This window comes from Halichoeres trimaculatus, unplaced genomic scaffold, assembly GCF_033239565.1.
Source record: "Halichoeres trimaculatus isolate MK-OKI-2021-1 unplaced genomic scaffold, fHalTri1.1 fHalTri1_scaffold_13, whole genome shotgun sequence".
In the NCBI taxonomy this organism is placed as follows: domain Eukaryota; kingdom Metazoa; phylum Chordata; class Actinopteri; order Labriformes; family Labridae; genus Halichoeres; species Halichoeres trimaculatus.
Genome location: NW_027437191.1, coordinates 28,715,929 through 28,736,101, shown reverse-complemented (window position 1 = coordinate 28,736,101; position 20,173 = coordinate 28,715,929). Strand labels below are relative to the sequence as shown.

Below are 20,173 nucleotides of genomic sequence, written 5' to 3'. Positions count from 1 at the left end.
TCCTTTCCCTTTGATTGGCCAGGCCTCTAAAGACCTGTCAGGAGCAGAGTGAAGGGAAACCTTGGTGTTTAAGGCCCGTCCTCTGTACGTGACATGTTGGGAGCTCCTTACACAATGACCTCATCATTTCAGCAAAGCTTGTGGAAAAACTCTTTAAGATTTCATGATGTTTTAGGAACAGACCGTTTTGAGCAGTTTACAAATAGATTCAGGGATTTGAAAATTTGCACAGACTTAAAGCTGTATTATGCTTCAGACGCACAAGATCCCCGCAAGAGAACGCATGAGGCTTTTATGCTTTTTGACACCCCACAGGGTGTTGGTTGGTGTCCATTCCCGAACTGCAGGGGGTGGTGTATCACAAACGTAGGACTACCAGAGTACTAAACAAGAGTCGAACAAGTTTGCCTTTGTTTACAACATCACATGTCTGTCCCAGAAATTTTTCCAGGTTCTTTAAACCGATTTCTTTTCTCTGTTGAGAGTTGCTGCAATTTCACACCATGAATTATTTGCCACTTGGTTATCACGGTGATCTCTGTTACCCCTTTTCCACCAAGCAGGTTCCAGGGCTGGTTCAGAGCTAAAGCCAGACTTAGCACCAGTTCTTTGGTTTTCCACAGACTAAGCACCGGTTGCTGGCTCTCAAAACCAGTGCTTGGCAAACACCAACTCTTTGCTGGACAAGCAGAAAGAACCACGTTACGTCGGGAGCTACAGGCTTATGTCAGTGGGTGGGAGCGGGATTATTGACCAACCAAAGCAGAGTAAAAACATGGAAGAGCGCCATTTTTAAAAAGACGAGTTTGGGGTAAGTGAAACAACAGAAGAAGAAGATAAGTTAATGAGCCGGCACCCGTTTGTGAAAAAGCAAACGGTTCTTAACCGGTTCTCACTTGAACCAACTGCGAACTGGCTCTAGCACCAGTAGCACCAGCCCTGGAACCAGCTTGGTGGAAAAAGGGCATGTGCGAAGAGTCTTACAGATTCCTGTTTTTCTGCATTTTTTGACTACTAGGAGATCCCCTTCTTCCGCCATCTTGTCAACGAGTCTCAATCTAGCAGGTTAGAAATTTTCAAGTGTGCACGACACGGAAATTTTCTGTGTGAAAGGGACTTATTGTCACGTTAGCTTACAGATGAATCGGAACACAGATACCCTATATATAGCGGGCTACAAAAACATTTGCTTGATGTCATGTTTCAAACCGTAGCGCTATGTAACTGTATTGACAAGTCCCTTACCTTGGGGTGTTGTATCCAGTAAGAAGTTGTCTTGAACAAAGAAAATTTGTTTGTTTCCAATCTCCATTCAATTTGAAAACACACACACGTCTTGCTAAAAGTAATGTACGACAGTGACAGACTCTGGGCCAAAAGGTGGCAAGGGAGTCCAATTAAAACCGATCCTCCACATAGCATCTTTAACTTATATTTATCTGAAAGTATAGGAAAACTTGATACCCCCTCTTCAACGTCTCATTTAAAATATTTTAGGATCACCTTTTTGTGTTTAAAGATAAATAAACTTGCTATGCTTTCTGCACACTTCACACGGTACAGTACATTAAACAGAGTTCATCTGAGAAGCACTTTTTAATGTTTGAGAAAACAACCCTGTCCCTATAAGTGACGCAGACTAATGTACTTTTAAATGAGAGGGAAATAAATTCAGCGTGTTTGCAGACAGCCGAGAGTCAAATTTATATTTCATAAGACCAATCTGTTGGAAGATTTCAACTGGAACGGGAAGTTTCTGTCTGTGTCTGAGTGTGATTTATTTAAAGGTCGATGGTTTCCATGTTGCTACAGGTTTGCACTGGAGCTCTGGAGTCCACCAGTCTTAATTAGGAACCACTGACAATGGCTTTAGCAGGCAGAATGGAATAACCAATGATAATCTCAGCCTGGCACACTCCATAATATCATAATTACATACTTTTCATGTATTATGCAGTACGGGTGCCCATCAGCCAGTCCAATCATCGACGCAGAACAATGGGACAATGGCTGTTGTTTACGACACAGTGAGCTGTAGCTAGCGCTGATAACACAGAGGTCACATCTTGGAATAACAAGGGTTCAATTTACACACAAACTACACACAGTTAAAGGATGCTAATAAAATATTCATACTCTACATTTTGACTGCATTTAGATTCATGAATGTATATTTAAATACAGGCAGAGGACGGAGAATTCAGTGTGTTACTTTAGCAGAGTAGAAACATTTTCATCTGCTTTCAGAGAATCATAATCGAACAGTTTAGTAGCTTTTAACAAAGTCCACCACACGCACTTATTTCAAACATATAACAGATTGTTTAAACCAAAATGAAAAAGAGACCCTTTTTATTTTATTTTAAGAGAAAAACTTGTCCTCTAATGGTCCATTTCTTGAAGCAGTATCATTGTATTCAATATAAACTATTGGTTGCTGTTGGATAAAGACATCATTGCATGTTGTTCTACTGTAGGTTAAGTGTAACACTGTGAGATTCAGTGACCTGGATAAAATACATCTGTCACCTTTTGAGGCTCTTAATTAGTGGAACTGCCCTTTAACATAACAGGTCTGCATTCTTTAATTCTTTCAAGTCTCACCTCAAAACATCCTTTTATAAACTTATCATTAAAATAAGGCAATTTTGAAATGGTACTAGCGCTTAATCTAAATTATGCTGCAGCTTGATTTTGGGAAACGAGAGCTTGACGCTGACCTAATGCACGTTTGTTTGGCACTGCCAGATAGATTTGGCAAATTTTTCATGGGTGCATTTCACATACTCAGCTCTGCTTTATCCCACAAATGTGGCTCCATTTAAAAGATAACTTACAGGCTTTACAACAGTGTATGTTTCAACCCAAGAAGCATTGTTACAACTACAAAATAATCCAACAAACAAAATTGTCTTACTTTTTGTGTAAAGTTGATGTCAGTGCTTGATTCCCTTTGTCTTGAGTTGGCTAGTAACACCACATTACTACCACATTGTTACAATATGTAACACTGTAATAAATTTTCACTTCATTATGTAATAACCCCACATTTCGTAATAATCTGCCAAATTTTGTAATAAAATAAAATAACATTTGCGAACTTGCATTTTGTAATAAGTGATGCAATATGTGAGAACTCATTACATGATGCAGCAAAGTTTTTGCATATTGTGTTAAAGAATTTTATTACAAAATGTGACAGATTATTACAAAATTTGGATTTCATAATGAAGAGATTTTTTTTTACATTATTACACATTGGGGCCGCTCCTGCAGGTGCTGAGAAGGGATGGGTACCTTTCACATCTGAAACGCTACATTACTGATTCCTGGTTCCTAACAATCGGTATCAATACTCAACGGTACCAATTTTCTAGACTTTTGTTTGTTTATGTGGTAAAAAATATAAATTTATTTAATAATAAAATATAAATTCTTTTCAATTTAACATAACTGTTCTTCAATATAATTCACTATCTAACCTTGCAATGTTGTGTTCATGTCCAGCATGGAAAATCACCTACTCTCCCACTTTCTCACAGTCACAGGGATGCATTTAGGTACCTAAACATGGTACCTTTTGATCTTACGTGAATCGGTTCCCAGTACTTTGGACAGAATTTGCTCGGTACCTATAAAAGTACCTAATCTGGTACCCATCCCAAGTGATGATGCGGGCAGTGTCTCTAAGTGTGGCTTCTCGGTCAAAGTTTGAAAAAACTAAGTATCATGGGTCTGAGAGGCAGAAATGTAATGTACAAAAATGTGGACGCTGGCTCTTAAGAGGTTAAATTGTTTTAGTGTGTTTTCTGTTATGTGTCTGTTTTTTATTATTCTATTTCTATCTACCTGTACAGCACTTTGTGTACAGCTGTGGTTGTTTTTGAAAGTTCTTTATAAATAAAGATGGTATGGTAAGGGTATGGGTATGGCGCGTTATTACTAGACATGCACCCATCGATCGGAGCCGATTTCCTTAATTTTGAGGGACGGTGATCAGTGATTGGTGATCAGCTCATTCTTACATATGAAACTGATCTTATATTCCTCCGGGAAGGTCTGACAGCCAGCCGTTGTTGCTTTTTGCTCTGAGACCTAAAACTCAACACTATATTGGTTGTTTAGGTTAAAACAAAAGGATTTTATTGTTTATATTATTGTTTTTCATTAGAATAAGATTGGAACATTGAAGGTATATGCTGTCAGTTATAAAAAATAAAAAATCAGAATCGGTAATGGCAGGTCAGGTTTTTTAAAGATCGGTGATTGGCCAGAAAATTGTGATCGATGCACCCCTAGTTAATACATAATGTGGTGTTATAAGGCTGATCTCAACCCTTGATTTCTTTATCTCATTCTGTGTTTTTGGTGTTGTTTTGCTGTCTCTAAGTTGAATTCATTTTATCTTTTTCTAAAAAATAAGGAAGGTGGATAGAGCAGGAAATGAGTGGGAAATTTGAGAAAAGTGACATTTGGGAAAAGAGCTGTCCAGAACTACAGCCTCTATAAACGCTTTAAATGCGTTAGAAAATATTAGACTCGACCTTTTCACAGATGACACATGGAGTCCAGGAGCACGGTGCAGTTTGGCTGCATTTGCAGGGTGCTAGCTCTGCTAGCCTTAGCCACATTCTGTGATGCAACCTGACACAGTTTACCTACAGACCCTGTAACCCTGTAAGGTATGCTGAAGGAATTGAGCTCAAATTTTATCTGTTTTCTTACCTTCAGACTTCAGCTTTCTGTTTTAATAACCTGGAAGTGAGTTGTTTCAGAACATCAGTCATTTTCAGACATCAGGCTCTTATCACAATGAACAAACTACAAACTTTCCAACTACCTTTAACACAGTTAGCGTGACGCTGTCATGGTGACGCACTTCATGACTCACATCATCATCATCATCATCATCATCACATCAGCAAACAGCTGCTGCCTACACAAACGGAAACCCAGGATATGAAACCTGAGACACTCTCCCTCATAAAGCAGAAGCTTCTGATATCAATCTTTCATTAAGCTGGGATCAGATTTCTGAAAAAAAAACAGACTGCCTGACAAGTCTGGAATTTTCTTTCATTTCTGATCAAAGCCTTCGCACCGTGGAAATGTGTGGGAGCGTGCAGAACAGCACATTTCGCCGCGTTCACACCGAACTAGGATCGCTGCGCGGCGCTCGACTTTGTGCCGCTCTTTTTGATCTTTTGATTTTTTTGGAGTTATTCTTATCTTTTTGTGTTTTCTCTGTGTCTTGAAACAGAGAGGAGTGATTCCAGATGAATGCAGCTCAGGTACAGACTGAGGGCGCACCGGTAAATCTCCATTGGCGCTTCCTTTTATGGTTGTGCACGATGCAGCTGTTTATAACGTATGACATGAACAATATGATTAGCTGAGAGGAAAATAGTTCATCACACCCGCCTACTATTTATATTCAGCTCCAGCTGATGCATAAAAAATAAAAGAGGTCTGTGTAGATTTTGTCTGCAAGTTCCAGTGCTTTGTCTTTTATTGTCTCCGGAGACGACGTGTCTGTAGTTTAAAGCGTCCACTTGGCACCTGACAACACACAATCACATTATGTAGGACAAATAGGTTGACCTTTGCACAAAGCAATCATGAGTCAAGAATTAGATTAGAAGTGATTTTCCTCTGGGCCATAGACCTCTGTCAGCTGCAGATGTGTTTAAGGGCCACACACACACACACACTCTCACACACACAGAGTGTTTACAGTGTTTACATACAGAATCTGAAGGGCGGAGATCTTGTCTTTGAGCACTTCCTGGGCTTTGTTGAAGTCTGACAGCATATTCTGCGTCTCTCTGCTGTGAACGGCGCTCATCTCGGCCAGCTCCCTCTCGTGCTTCTTCAACAGCTCTTGTTCGTGAGCCCTGAGGAGACAGAAGAGCGGACAGTTGAGGAGCTGGTGGGAGGAGACAGACGAGACCGATGTCCTGACTCCTGATTGGCTGCTATCACTTGACCAGACAACTGTTAATGTGAAGTTCACCTTGCTGGGAGGTAATCATCCTATAGACAATCTCATCTGATAAATGATCCTTTGCTTGAGCACTTCTTCTCTAACTAAGTGAAGGAGCTGAAGAGGGATGTGGACTCTGAAGTGCCCTCATCAGGGGAAAAAACAGAGCCAGTACTTTGAAGAGGGGGATTAAGTATCGGATCCTTAAGAAGAAGTAGTCGTTCAACAAAGTGAGGGCTGGAGCTGTCAGATTAACGTGTAAGATTCAATAATTACAGAAAAAAAAAGTAAATTAAAGGCACTCTGATGCATGCGTCATTGATCATACATCTGTCAACATCTGCTTTGCAAATATGGTGAAAAGCTCTAATGTATGTCTACATCATCACAAACAGACCTGCTTCACACACATCCTGCATATTGTAATAAAAATCTCATGCACATAAAAACTTGTTTGGTAAGAAGGAAAAAAATTGAACTTTTGCAACTTTAAAACTGACAATGAAGAGGAGAGACAAACAGTGAAAGCAGCTGTGTGTGTGGGTGGGTGGGGGTGGGATGTTTTGTTGGGGGCAAAGTGAGCACAATGAGGTAGGTTTGTTTCAGGAGCAGCTTTTCACAAGGTAAAAAAAATACTTTATTGATTTATTTTACCAGAAATGTTCCCATTGAGATGCAACGCCTCTCTTACAGGAAGCCCAGACCAAGACAGCAGCATAAAAAGTTTCACACAGAGAGCACAAACTCATCAGATGACACTTAACCCTTGTTTAAAACAAATTAAACTAATATAATAACTGGTTTTAGGTGATCTTGTAGCTCAGATCTGGATAAGGGGGCAAAAACCCTGGAAGCACTTTGACGAGTCTGAAGAATGACAAACAGAATCTGTCTGTGGGGCTGAAGGATAAAGCCAGTGATGACCTTAGGAATCAGTAAAGAGCATAAATAACATGGTAGATCATGTCTTATATGTCATAATCCTAGACCAAAGACAAACACATCATCCTTACACTTTTTGACTGAAACGGTTACGTATAAGTATTCTGGTTTGGTTGGAAAAACACAGAAATAAGCAGACTTTGCTTGATGGACGCAGCCTTTGTTATTAAAGGTCCCATATTGTGCAACAGAGGGCTAGCGAATAGACTGGTCCTGAATCCAGGCGCATTACCAACCATCCACCAACAAACCTTGGACCCTGGAAATGTGAGTATATTAAATGCTGTGTGCTGTGGAGCAGATGTAAGAGCTTTTCCTCAGTGTCCCCCCTGTCTCTGTGCTAGCTTTCGGATGCTAACTTTAGCTGCTGTTAGCCTGTTGTTTTATACTGTAATGTTACGGTAAATGAGCTTCACTGTTTTCTAAACATTGTGCACTCGGAGCTTGTGGCGCCGCACTCAGTGACCCAGAAGAGCGGGGCGGTATCAGCGGTGGCTCATTTACATATGAATAAATTATTGAATAAATAAATAAAAAATAAATTTTACCACTGAAATTGTATTACTTATGTATTAGCATGTTAGAATGGTGTTGGTCAAAAGAGAGCAAAAAACCTTTGTAATATTTCACACAGTGTCATGTGTGATATGTCTCTTTTAAAGGAGTCATTTAAGGGGACCTTGTGTACAGAAAACAGCGTCCCTGATTCATCACCCACTGATTCAGCCCCTCACCCCTGATCTTTGAAGCATGTCTAAAAAACACTTCCTTCTCTTCAGCTGTCCCGTCAAACTGCCCTTTACAGGGTGCTCACTGAAATACTTTGAAATTCAGAATTTCAACCCCAGGATGTTGATACAGGAACTAGACAGGATTTTTTTTCTTCATTTAGTGACATTTTTAAGCATTAAATTGAAAATGCAAAGACCACTTGTATATGACACCTTTGTAGAGAGCGTGGCTTCACCATTGACCATTGTACAGTTTTGAAGCCAAAATACCACAATCACAGGCGCAGCCATTGGCAGCAGTTGTGCAGCCAGAGTTTGTGCAGTAGAGACTTTGATGACTGAGCAGAGCCAGGTGATAAAAATAATTTTTATCTAAAATTTGAGAGTCTAATCTCTTCTTGACTCTACCTCCCAACATATTTTACAATCCCCGAAGAAAATACACAAGAATGACAGCTGTCAATCATCATTAAACGTGACGTAAAACCTTGTTTTTAACCTCCTATGACTAAAGAAAACAAAACCTTTCAGAAAAAAAGAGGACTTGAATACAAGACAGCTAAATGATATCTTCAAATCACCACAACAATCGGTTGTGAGAAACATTTCTATGAAGTGTATTCATTTTTTAAAGTTTGACCGCAGCCCATCTGGAATGACTGGGGAGATGGATTTTTTTTAACCAATACTGCAGCCAGCCACCAGGGGGAGCAGTTTTTGTGGTGCCTTCACTGTAAGCCGAGCGAGATGACACCAATTTTTTTACAGTCTATGATTGACACCAGTTTTAGTCCAGTAACTTTTTTATTCTTTGGCTTTTGACCTCAGCGAGACTTAGTTTCTTTGCCTGACCTTATTCCCTTTTATTTTCTTTTGTTTTTAGTATGTTTTTTTCCATGTGTCTGTTTTTCTTATCTGTTTTTTTTTTTATCATTTTATTTTTATCTACATTTAAAGCACTTTGTTTTCAGGTGTGGTTGTTTTTGAAGCTGGTATTGTACGGTATGGGGCCAGACTTCACTCCTAACCAGTAGGGCTGCACGATTATCGCAATCGCAATTGCAATCGCAATGTCAGCACATGCAATTCAGATTTTTCTCCATGATAACCAAGCAAGTCTGTAGACTCATTATGACACAACTTTTTATATTAAATCGCAAGCACAATCGCAATCACAATATTGTCCACCTAATCGCAAATCGCACCTTTTCCCCAAATCGTGCAGCACTCCTAACCAGCATCAGTAAGCCTTGGTCACCTATGCCCTTGTCTCTATTTGGATTCTTTCCTTGGACCACTTATTAGTAAATCCTGGAAACCTCAAACACCTGGAAACTATGACTAGCCTACAGAGTTTAGCTTCTTCAGAGTTGAGCACATTCCTTTGTTTGCCAATTTCCTGCTGCAAACACGTCAAACCAAAGGACACGGTGTTGGCTGATCAGTGTATCTACTCAAATACAAGCGCCATACCTGGTTTCTTTCAATATCTGACATCAGAGACAAGTCCCTCTGTGTCTTGTCTGTGTACATCTTATACATCATATTATACACACTGCAGTTACAGCTTCACTGATTTATATTCAACATATGAGCAAAATGTCAGAATAAAACACGTGTTTGGATTCATTCCTCTGTTCCATGAGTGGCATTTCTCTTTAAGGCCTAATCAGGACCTGCACACTCGCCTTCGCCGTCCAGGTGGAAGTGAACATAATGGATTGTTTCACTGAGGAAACAGTGGCGAGATAAGAAAAGAGAGACAGATACAGAGGCTGGATTCCTCAAACATAATTACATGGAAACATGCTCTGAATGTGATTACGGCGGAGGTATGTGTTTCCAATTTGAGTTGATGCTGCAGCAGAATAACTAAGAGGATCCGAAAAATGCATCAAATTATAGCTGAAATGGAAAACATGACATGTATGAATAATTGACGTTCATGTTATGTAAAGGAGTTTAATTAATTCTTCTTATCAAATATGATAACTCTGCGAATGTAGCAGGTTCTGCAACGGGAAGACGGGAGCTAAAATAAGCCGGGGTTGATGGAAAATGGAATAAAAGATGGTAATTAAATGAGGAGGAGAAGAGGGCTGATGAAAGGGAAGTGAGGGCGAGATGGAGGGGGGAACATGGATGTCTGTCTGCCTCTCACTCTGACTGGGCCAACTCTCCCTGAGGGGCGCACATCTTATCGCTCTCTCTGCTTCCTCTTTATTTATTTATCAGTCTATTTTTAGCGCTGTGACCAGGATTCAGACGAGGGGGGTTACGTAAGAGAAGGAGAAATGTGCTGCTTGCATGGGCCTGCTAGCAACGAGGGGGAGAAAGAGGAGACGTATATGTAAAAAAAAGGCCGGCAGCAGATGAAAAATGATGGAGAATGAGGCCTAACGGGAGCAGAAGTCAAACCTACAGACATGTAACGAGACCTTGAAATAAACATACAGGGTCACAGATTGATTCTAATGAAAGCTGGACCACATTAGCCATTAAGCTCTTTGAAATATTCATATCATGCTGCAGAAGGCAACAGGATTATAGACTCCTCTTTCTGCTTTTACCCTAAACAACCTTGACATCCCCTAATCAATGAGCTCCTGACACCGCCGGAGAGGAGTAAGACAAAGACAGTGAGAATAAGAGAGAAGCACTGATTTGCCTCATTTGGTCTTTCTCCTTCTTTCATCTCTGTGTGTTTTCATCAGGGCTGGAGCAGCAGGAGAAGGATTGCAGAAACTATCATCATCCGAATGTAAAAGGAGAAGTCAGCAACATGCACTGATAACAGGGACCACTGTGATTAAAGCAGGCTTAGGGAGAATATTTCTCAGCGTCTGGTTCTGAAACAGTGGGTAGAGATGTTGAGCTAACATTAATAATAGTTTAGATGTTGCCACTTTGTACTGGTACAAAAAGGAGACGCCCCTTGCAAGAGCTTGGAGTTTTGATCGTGGATGTTTCCCGGCAGCTACCAAGGGAGCTGTGTTCTTTTGATTTGCTCATGTACCCGTGCAGCCGACACAAGACCGTACAGTATATAAGGTCCTAAAGTCCTCTTTGTCCTTTTTCTGATGTCATGTAACCATAAAAAACATGACATACATTCAAAATCCCCTGGGAGTACTACCCACAGATTATATAAAGCATGGACCTTGTCTCAAAGACTTCTGTGGTTTTCTGAAAATGCATTATGAAGCCCAGTGGGTCACCATGTTAAAAACACCAACTCCAACTTAACCCCTTACTAGTTGAATTGCTTTACAATTCTATAAAATAAATGGCATGGTGCGGGTGCTAAATTGAGTGGAGATTATAAATCTAAATATAGCACACACAATAGTTATAATAGATATGAATAATAAGTTCACCCTGTGACCATCACATTGGGACAAGGTGCATTTGATATGATCCTTTGTGTGTTTAGAATATGAACTATTGACTGTATATGGAGTGAACAGCGTGGCTCCACCATTTATCATTGTACGATTTTGAAGCCAAAATACTGCCGTCTCAGGCGCCACCATTGGCAACAGTTGTGCAGCCAGAGTCTGCGCAGTAGAGACAAAAATATTATTTTTTTTTCCCTTCAAGAGTCTAATCTCTTCTTGACTCTACCTCCTGACATATTTTACAAGCAGCTGTCAATCATCGTAAAACCTCATTTTTCACATTGTAAAACGAAAAAAAACAAAACTTTTCAGAAAAAAACAGGACTTGAATACAAGGCAGCCAAGTTATATCTTTAAACCACCACAACAAATGGATGTGAGAAACATTTCTACCAGGTGTATTAATTTTTTAAAGTTTGACCACAGCCCATCTGGAATGACAGGGGAAATGGATTTTTTGACCTTTAATGCAGCCAGCCACCAGGGGGAGCAGTTTTTGTGGAGACCTCACTTTGAGCCAAGCCAGCGGATGTCCATTTTTTTTTTACAGTCTATGATTTGAACCAATAGGCAAATAATAGGATACAAAGGTCATTTAAGCAACATCGAGACCTGACGGGGTATGTCGTAATTTTGCAACAGCAGTCATTAAAGGGTTGATTCTAAGAAACTTCAGACTTATCCTGACTGTTCTGTAAAGGGTTACAGACCTTTTTCTTGGCTTTTCAAGACAAACAGACAAGAGGGTGAAACATTTTCAGATAAAAACAGACTTTCATGGCATTAAAAAGCATATTTACAGCCTGGTTCAAAACTTTCCAGAAAATTTCCATGGGTATTTTAGCACAGGAATATTGGACATTTTCAGGGTTCTGTTGCCGTCAACTTAAATTGTTTTTTCTAAAACTTCCCGGGATTTTTTTTTCTTCTGATCTACAGTAGCCAGTAGGTGTCAGTTAATTTGCAAAAGTGCCAACAGAAATGCAAAAGCCACAACTAAACAGAGGTGCAGCTTTTGCATTTGTTTTGTAGCTTTTGCATTCATGTTATGGCTCTTGCAATTTGTGTGATACTTACAGGCCACCGTACTAATGAACTTGTTTTAAAAATATAGCATTAGATATGTTTACATCAAGGGGCAACATCTGGTTAGTAAAAATGCAACTTTTACGACATTAAAAAATATATTTACAGCCGGCCTGGGTCTAAAACGCTGATTTTGCTATCGGCAAACACTGAATGGTGAGTGAATTTTTTTCTATCTCTGCAGTTTAATAGTCATTAGGATCGTTTAATTTTCTAATCAGAGGCACAGTTCAGGTCACATGACCGGCAGATGCCCTGTAGCTGTGTCCGAGTATTGGCTTCATTTCACAGCAACAGGAACAGATGGGTGACGTCACGGAGGCTACGCCCATGTTTAATACAGTCTATGGTTTGCATACATGTCTGTTTATAACAAACCAAAATGTTTAATATTATTTTTACATGTATATGACAGGTACATCTAACTGGTATAAATTCCCAAAAATTCTCCCCTAAATCCTGTTAATTCACTGTATTTTCTGAAAATTCCCATGGAAAGTTACCAACTTTAAAAATTCCCAGAATTTTGTGACTAGTAAGAACTACTATTTGTATGCAACAGACTTCAATTGGCAGTTTTGTTCTGTGCTGAGAACTCCCTGCCTTTCCATGTGATTATGTGGGATGCCAAAGACGGAAGTAAGGAGAGCACAGTCCCCCTCTTTTAAAGTGCATGTATACAAAGCAAAGGCTGGGGGAGCATCAGCAAAGATCCAGGAGTACAGAACAGTTCAGACATCAGCGAGAATACAAATGACATGGATGAAAGTAGACAGATCAAAGAAAAGATCTAAATATTGAACAGGAGATAGTTGGGTAATATCTGGTATTAACAACATACAAATTTCGACTATCTGAGCAGGAAAATGTTTTCTTAAGTTTAGTGAGTCACAGGAAAAGCTCTGCTCTTTCTTGCCCAAAGTGTTATCAAATTGTACATAAAAAATCATTTGGGCTCTCAGGAATCATAAAAGAGAGAAACTCTGAACCAAGTATGTCACCTTTTGCACAGTAATGTTTCCCTTCAGCGCTGAGTCATACCTGATCTGCTGATTGGCTTCGCCGCGGATCTTGAGCACCTCTTTGCCCTTCAGCTCCAGCTCTTTAGTCAGAGTGCTGATATTCTCGTTGAGTGTGTGGATCTGGTGGTCGAGCTGAGCGATGTGGTTCTTTCTCCTGGAAACCTCCTCCTGCAGCTCGGTCATCCGACCCAACAGCTCACGCTCCTAGAAAAGAGAGAGGTAGAAAACCGTGAGTTAGAAAGTCACGAAGCCACAAGACCAAATTTAATCAATAAGTTTGCTAGTTATGGTGATTTCAGGCTCACTGGGGTTAATTTTGCTCCCAGTTCAGCAAAAAAGAAAACTATGATCAATACATGATGAGTTTTCAGACATCTCTTGAAGAAGAAAGGGACTCTGTGGATCGTATAGAGTTGGTAATTCATTCCACAATTTGGGCACAACAGAGGAGAAGAGTCTGGCTAGAGATTTGGAGCCGCACTGGGCTGGGAGCACCAGGCGTCTTTCACAGGCAGAGTGTAGTGGATGAGAAGGAGTGTAGACCTGGATGAGGGACCCCAGGTAGGCAGGAGCCGTTCTTGTCAATGTTTTGTAAGCCAGAAGAAGAGCTCTGAATTTGATTGGAGCTGCCACTGGAAGCCAGTAAAGAGAGATCAACAGCAGGGTGACATGCTGTTTTGGGCTTATGCAACTAAAGACAGTTTCTCAATGTAAAACAACGGCATTTTCCATCCTGAATAGTTTAAACAACATATTATAAACACTAGATGACATTAGGGCATGTTTATCAGATTTTGTTTTGCCTGTTTGTAATTCCTTCTTTAAAGTATCTTGTTTTTGATCAACAGCACAAACTTCATCAAGACGTAATGAGATGATTAATCTACAGTGGGTGAGTCAAGGCTCACACTGGCTGCTAAACTCAAAGTGAATGTTAATGAATGGACTGATAATGAAAAGTGATGCTCATTACCATTCACTGTCCTACAGTGAGTTTTAATCATAAATACCCATGGGTGGAGCGGGCCACTCTTGTTGTTACCGTGAACAGGCTGTAGTGTTCCTTCATGAATTACAATGTGTATTGCTCTTGACTTTATCACTTAAGGGCCACTTTAGACAAGGCTTCAATTGAATTAGAAGTACAGTCCCACAGGTGTCTGCTTCAGCCTACAAGTCAAGATGCAATTTGTAAACATACCAGCGCGACCTTATATAACACAGGTGGTGAAGACGAAAGACCTGTGTTTGAGTTTTCATTGTTTTGCAGCAAAGCTGAAATCCATCCAGTTATTTATAGGGTCATTTGATCACCAAAATCCAACCCCTTAAGGATTGACACAGCTTGGCGTTTGGGTAAAATTTCATCGAAAGGAGTATAAACATTTGAGATTTGGGGTAAAAAAAATATTACAATAACATTTAAAGCCAAAAATCTGTACCAAATGTTGCAGGACATTCTTTTTTCAAGAAACTTTTACCAAAATGAGACAGAGGAGGAACTGAGCACCAAACATTTTTCCCTCTACTATGGCCACAAAAAAACAAAAACAAACAAAAAAAACAAGCTGCTTATTTAAAAAGTAAGACATCAATACAGTGAGATCAACACGAGAACTGCCCAACTTGTGACATCACCAGTTGGCGAATTTCCCTAAATTGCAAACACATCGTTTCGAAAAGAGCACTAAAACTTTGTTAGATGACAACAGTGAATGAGACTTCAAGAATGCTGGGTTCTGAAATATTGGGAAGGTTTTAAAGATACATTAGCTCTCAGACAAAGGCTGAAACAAGAGGTTTTGAAGACATCAGCAGAAATAATCAAAGCTATGGCATCTGAAGCTGAACAAAAATGCATTTCATTATGTCTTCAAATTATCTACCTCTCAATATGAAATTTTAATTTCAGCTACTCATAAAATGATGAAGTTGGGAAGTTGTAGCTGTAGCTTTACCACTTTGCTAACGGCTACAATGCATCAGTTCACCTGTAAACTGTACGGCTTTATCCAAAATCACTCCTTATTCATTATATAGTGAATACACCATTTTTTAGTGCTGTCTGAAATCTGACTGAGCATGATCATTTACTATATAGTCCACTAAGTGTATCCAAGAATGCATTTTGAAAAGTGGTGTATTAGCAATGCTCACTATATGAGCATTATTTACCATCATGCATTGGGGTTCAAACAGAAGGAATTGCTGATTACATGATTACTGATAACATGAAACAACATTACAAACTGTCAGTCACACTAAATAACTTTTGGACGAGCTCGTCTCACAACTTCGAGCAGAGAAAGAAACAACACGGAAGTTAGCCGCTAATCTGTTAATCGGGGGGTGATGCATTCACTGGACCTTGTAATTTTAAGACACAGCATAAATTGCTTTGCAAATATAGGGTTTATTTATTTAAGAAATAATGAGTAATAAATGTTTCTGTTGAATTTGACTGTTGCTGAAAATTCAATAAGTATAATATTAGTTATCACTGAAATAAATACTGTTTTGCAGTGTTTCAGAAAAAATGATAACTCTACATTCCCAGCCATCTGTGAGTGACGCAAGAGTAATTACGCCACTGTCAGCAGCTGGTGAGTGAGTCAGTAGTGTCTGAAATGTAGTTTTAATTTAGCTGATTGATTTAACCTACGTGCATGTTTGTACATAACTTTTTTGCTGCCTTTGTCATTTTTTTTTAGCGCCCTGAGGCATTAAAAGCTTGAATCCTACTTAACTTTTAACAAAGACACAAGTTATAGAATTAGCCACCATGTTTTGTAACAGGAGGTAAGCATGTTCATACTGCACCAGAATTTTTAATATGGGCCCAGTTCAAGACTCCTTGACTTTTGGAGACAGCCTCAAGTGGATATTTGCAGAACTGCAGTTTTTGGCACTTCCTTTACTCATAAGCATGGTGGAGGGTGTGTGTTCTGTTGTTAACATGAAACAATGAAATCCACTGAAACAAATCCCAGAGACAAGCATCAACTGATCTGTAAAAATAAGTTTGGTTTCACCAGAGACAAAGCAAACTTTCTGTCATCTTCAGCCCTGCATGAATATGCAAATGAAGCCCTCATCTTACTTAACTTTTATAATTCTCCAGATCTCTGAATGACGTCTATGTAAATAAAAACGGCCAACTCTTCCAATTACTCATGAAGCCCCGCAGAGCTGCTCTTTTGTTTGACACTCAGTAATGGCCCAAGATCTGGCCTGTGTTAGTCATCGTTACAAAGTGGGAAAAAGACCGACTGGATGTCGAAAAAGGTAGGAGTGAAGAGAGCGTAGGTTCAATCAAACACTCATGGGACATCATCATATGCAGCCTGACTGACGCTACAGCGAGTTCAGTCAAGGATGTTGGATAAATAAGTGACTCACTTCAGCTTTACTTTTGTATACCATAAAGACACAGACTTCACATCCTGGTTGATTCAGAAGTATCCAAGTACTCTTTGTCTGCACAGGTTCATTTTTTATTAAAGCCCTGAAAAGGCTAATAACATTCCTTTAAAAGCTATAATTACAAAAAAAAAATACCAACAAACCAAAACAACCCCTGAAGGAGTATTGTCTAGAGGAACCTCAGGCTGATAAATATATCCTCTTTCTTCGTGCCACAGAGCTCCATTGTTGTAAGGGATTTTCCAAACACTGTAAAAAGACACACTTTTGCTCCTGGGGGTATGATCTGTCATTATGATGAAAATAGGTTCTGTGGTTTATCCCAAACTAATCCCTCTCAAACTGTCCTGCTGCCATTAACACAAACTAAAGCCTGTTACGTCCAAATGAAAAATCATTCCTGTAAATACACTTTCCAATTCTTTTTGTTTTGTTTTATAAAAACTGCACTTTCGGACTCTCTCTTGGAAATTATTGATCATTTCTAAAACTGGAACTTTGCATGTGAAAGCAGTTTTCAAATATTGTGTTCCTCAGCAAGGAACACAATGCTTGAAGCTACATAAGCACTCATAACTTAGGCCTTTGATGGGATTTAGTGGTGATATGAAAATGTTAAATAAAAATAACCTTATCCTTTGGGGATCCATCACTTCTCTCACACACATGAGATTTGGTAATGTCAAAGTAAAAGTCAATAAAAAGAAGGACTTACAAATTGATTTCTTCAAACAGACCAGACACTAAAAATATCCCAAAGAATCTCTCTTTGTGTCGGGTGATTTATTATTATCTAGTCACATGAGAGACTAGGAAATCTGCTATTGTAAAAAAGATTTGCTATAAATTCACACTAATATTGATGATGTTTTAGAGTTTAATTCTATATACACTGCTTCTGAATTATAAAAAAAAACAATTAGTGAAGTTTGATTTCATATTCTCAAATTTTTCATCCTGCAGGTATTTTGCTTTTTTATATTCTGAAAATTTGAAGTTTAAGATGCTATGAGGAGGGTCTGTCTAATTGCACTCCCTCGCCACCTTGTGGCCAGAAGTCTTTGCACACTGTCGTAAATTATTTATAGTGAGTCATGTGTTTGTTTAGGAATTACATGGAGATCAGATTGAGGTAAGACTAGTAAATTTATCCGTACAGTTACATAGCGATGCGGTTTGAAACGTGACATCAAGCAAACGTTGTCGGCTATCGGCAGCCCGGTGCTCCGACGTATCTGTAGGCTAACGTGACAACAAGTAAACACTGTCAGTTTTTAAGTAGTTTAGTAGCTCTCTATATTTAACACAGCTGACAGCCCAGTGCTCTAAGACATGTCCATAATGTGTAACGTTAGTAAATACTGGTTATGTCCTTCCAGTCTTCTACCAATCAGAGCTAACGTAACCTCACTCTTCATTTTATTGATAGACTCTCAAGTTTGAACAGACCACTGCAGAATAACTGCTGACTGTGGGTTGGAATGGACATTATCACAAACAGCTTAGCCCCTGTGTTAGCCTTTAGCTCGTGCTCTATCTATGTCCTGTTTATCTTTGTTCTGCTCTTCTGTCCTTTTTCTGTCTGACAGTTAGGCTCCTGTGTTCACTACAAAATTAATCACAGAAATTGTTTTCAGCAGAGAAAAACACAGATGTCTGTGTTCTTCTCTCTTCTCACTACAACTTTTTCAAGATCACTTTCAAACTCCTCACATTCTGTTTGAATGTTGGATGTAAATTTCAATTTCAAGTCGTGAGGAAAACATTCATTTGAGTAATTCTTGAATCAGACCTAGCTGCTTTGGGCTATTTGTTCAAGAAGTCACACGAGAATTTAGTGAGAATAACATGAGAATTTGCCCAACTTGTGACATCACCAGTTGGAGAATTTTACTAAATGAACAAAAGTATAATTTCAAAAACAGAAATACAACTTTGGGTATAACAACAGTGATGATGTTTTCAGTATGCTTGGCTCGAAAAATGTAGGGGGTCTTAAAGACACAATAGATGAATCCAGAGGTTTTAAAGACATCAGTGTGAGATAATAAAATTGTTTTCTGAGCTGTAAGCCATGTAACAAAGTCATCAGATGGGCCACATGAAAACTGAAAACTCATCGTGACGCCTCTCTCTTTAAAAAGCTTTCAATGGAGCCATCAGCCAGCTATCAACATGCTGAATTAACAAGTTTGTGTTAAAAAAACAAATTATGCTGAGCCCCAGTGACGGCTTTGTTTGCCAGATCATCACCATAATCATTATGTTCAGAGAGCTGAATTCAGAGGGAAATAAAAGCACAGGTGTGATCGAAGTCACGGGGCCACTTCACATCATCAGAGATAGACCGACTTCCAGGAAGTTACTGTCCACTCGTGACTCGCCGCTAAAACCTCATCCACCTGCTTCCATGACAAATCACGCAGAGCGCATCAGTCCTGTGTCCAAAAGCCATAATCTCACATCATATAACGGCCTCAGAGTCGCAAACTCCTGCCCCACTGTCTGTCTCTGAGGCTCCCTCAGCATTACATTTTATGTTATTAGCCGAATTTTACTGTCAATAAACCGAGAGGCGCAATTAGGCATGATAGGGACACGGCAGGTGAATCTTTAACGACCCATCCATTCATGTCACTCTCCATCTTGTAAATGTTCTGGTCTAAATCTGGGGAGACGGGAGACACAAAGGCAAAAAAAAATAACAGGCAAACAAGAAGGGGATGGAGAGGCTGGCAGAAGAAAAGACCGACACAAAAGAAAAAGAAAATAACCCAAAATTGATTCCTTTCAGCGGTCTTGCTGCTATTCTCAAGGTAATGTATTGAATGAAGAGTATTTTTTTCCAAGTCTAATCCAATCAAATTACAGCAGATATCTGTTTGATGTTAATGGCAGACGACTGCAGAGATAAAACTGCTGGTGTTGGCTGCAGGCTGGTGAAGAAAACTGAGCTAATGTTGGGCCTGACTGTTCTCTGTTCATGTCTTTTTGTATAAGGGCTTATTGAGTTAAAAGCACAGTAAAGGAGGATATGTGCACCATCCCTTCCAAGTCCTTCTTTTCTAATTTGGAAGCCTTTGAAAAATAAATAAGTCCTTTAATTATTTAAGAAGCGTGGACATTAGGCGGCCCAATCTCAGGACTGAATTAGGAAGTGATTTCCTGATGCTCTAAAAAAAGGATGAAAAGGTTTAAAAATGCAGAGCGGAGGTTGATTCGACCGAATCGTCTGTTCATTATGGCTGGTGTATGGCCATTTTTGTGACTAGCTTTTCATTATTAGGATTTTGATTTGATGAAGTCTTGGGAAGTCACATTAAGATAAAACACTTCTTTTCGAAGAGAAACTAGCCAAGGTAGCAGCCTTACAGAGTCACAAGCAAAAGAGAAGTACACAAACAGCACAACATGGAGGAATCACAACAATCAATAGTTTAAAGACATTCACATACAAAGCAGGCTTTTCATGTGAGCTTTTTGGAAAGGCATGAACGCTGAAAGTCAGTAAATGTGTTTCTAGAGACTGAAATGCCATCTGAAGCTCTTGCACTGTTTTTCTCCCAGAGGGAACATGGGTTATATGAT

At 39.5% G+C, this 20,173-nt stretch overlaps 1 protein-coding gene across 2 annotated transcripts in view; it reads right to left on the bottom strand.

Annotated features, from left to right (window-relative positions):
• Positions 1 to 20,173, bottom strand: part of fam184ab (family with sequence similarity 184 member Ab) — a 233,802-nt gene that overhangs the window by 22,764 nt on the left and 190,865 nt on the right. For both annotated transcript variants that reach the window (XM_074685172.1, XM_074685173.1), the window contains exons 17-18: positions 13,182 to 13,366; positions 5,748 to 5,894 (exon numbers count right to left, since the gene is read on the bottom strand). In XM_074685172.1, the coding sequence (XP_074541273.1) occupies positions 5,748 to 5,894; positions 13,182 to 13,366 (332 nt within the window). The remainder of the gene's footprint in view (positions 1 to 5,747; positions 5,895 to 13,181; positions 13,367 to 20,173) is intronic.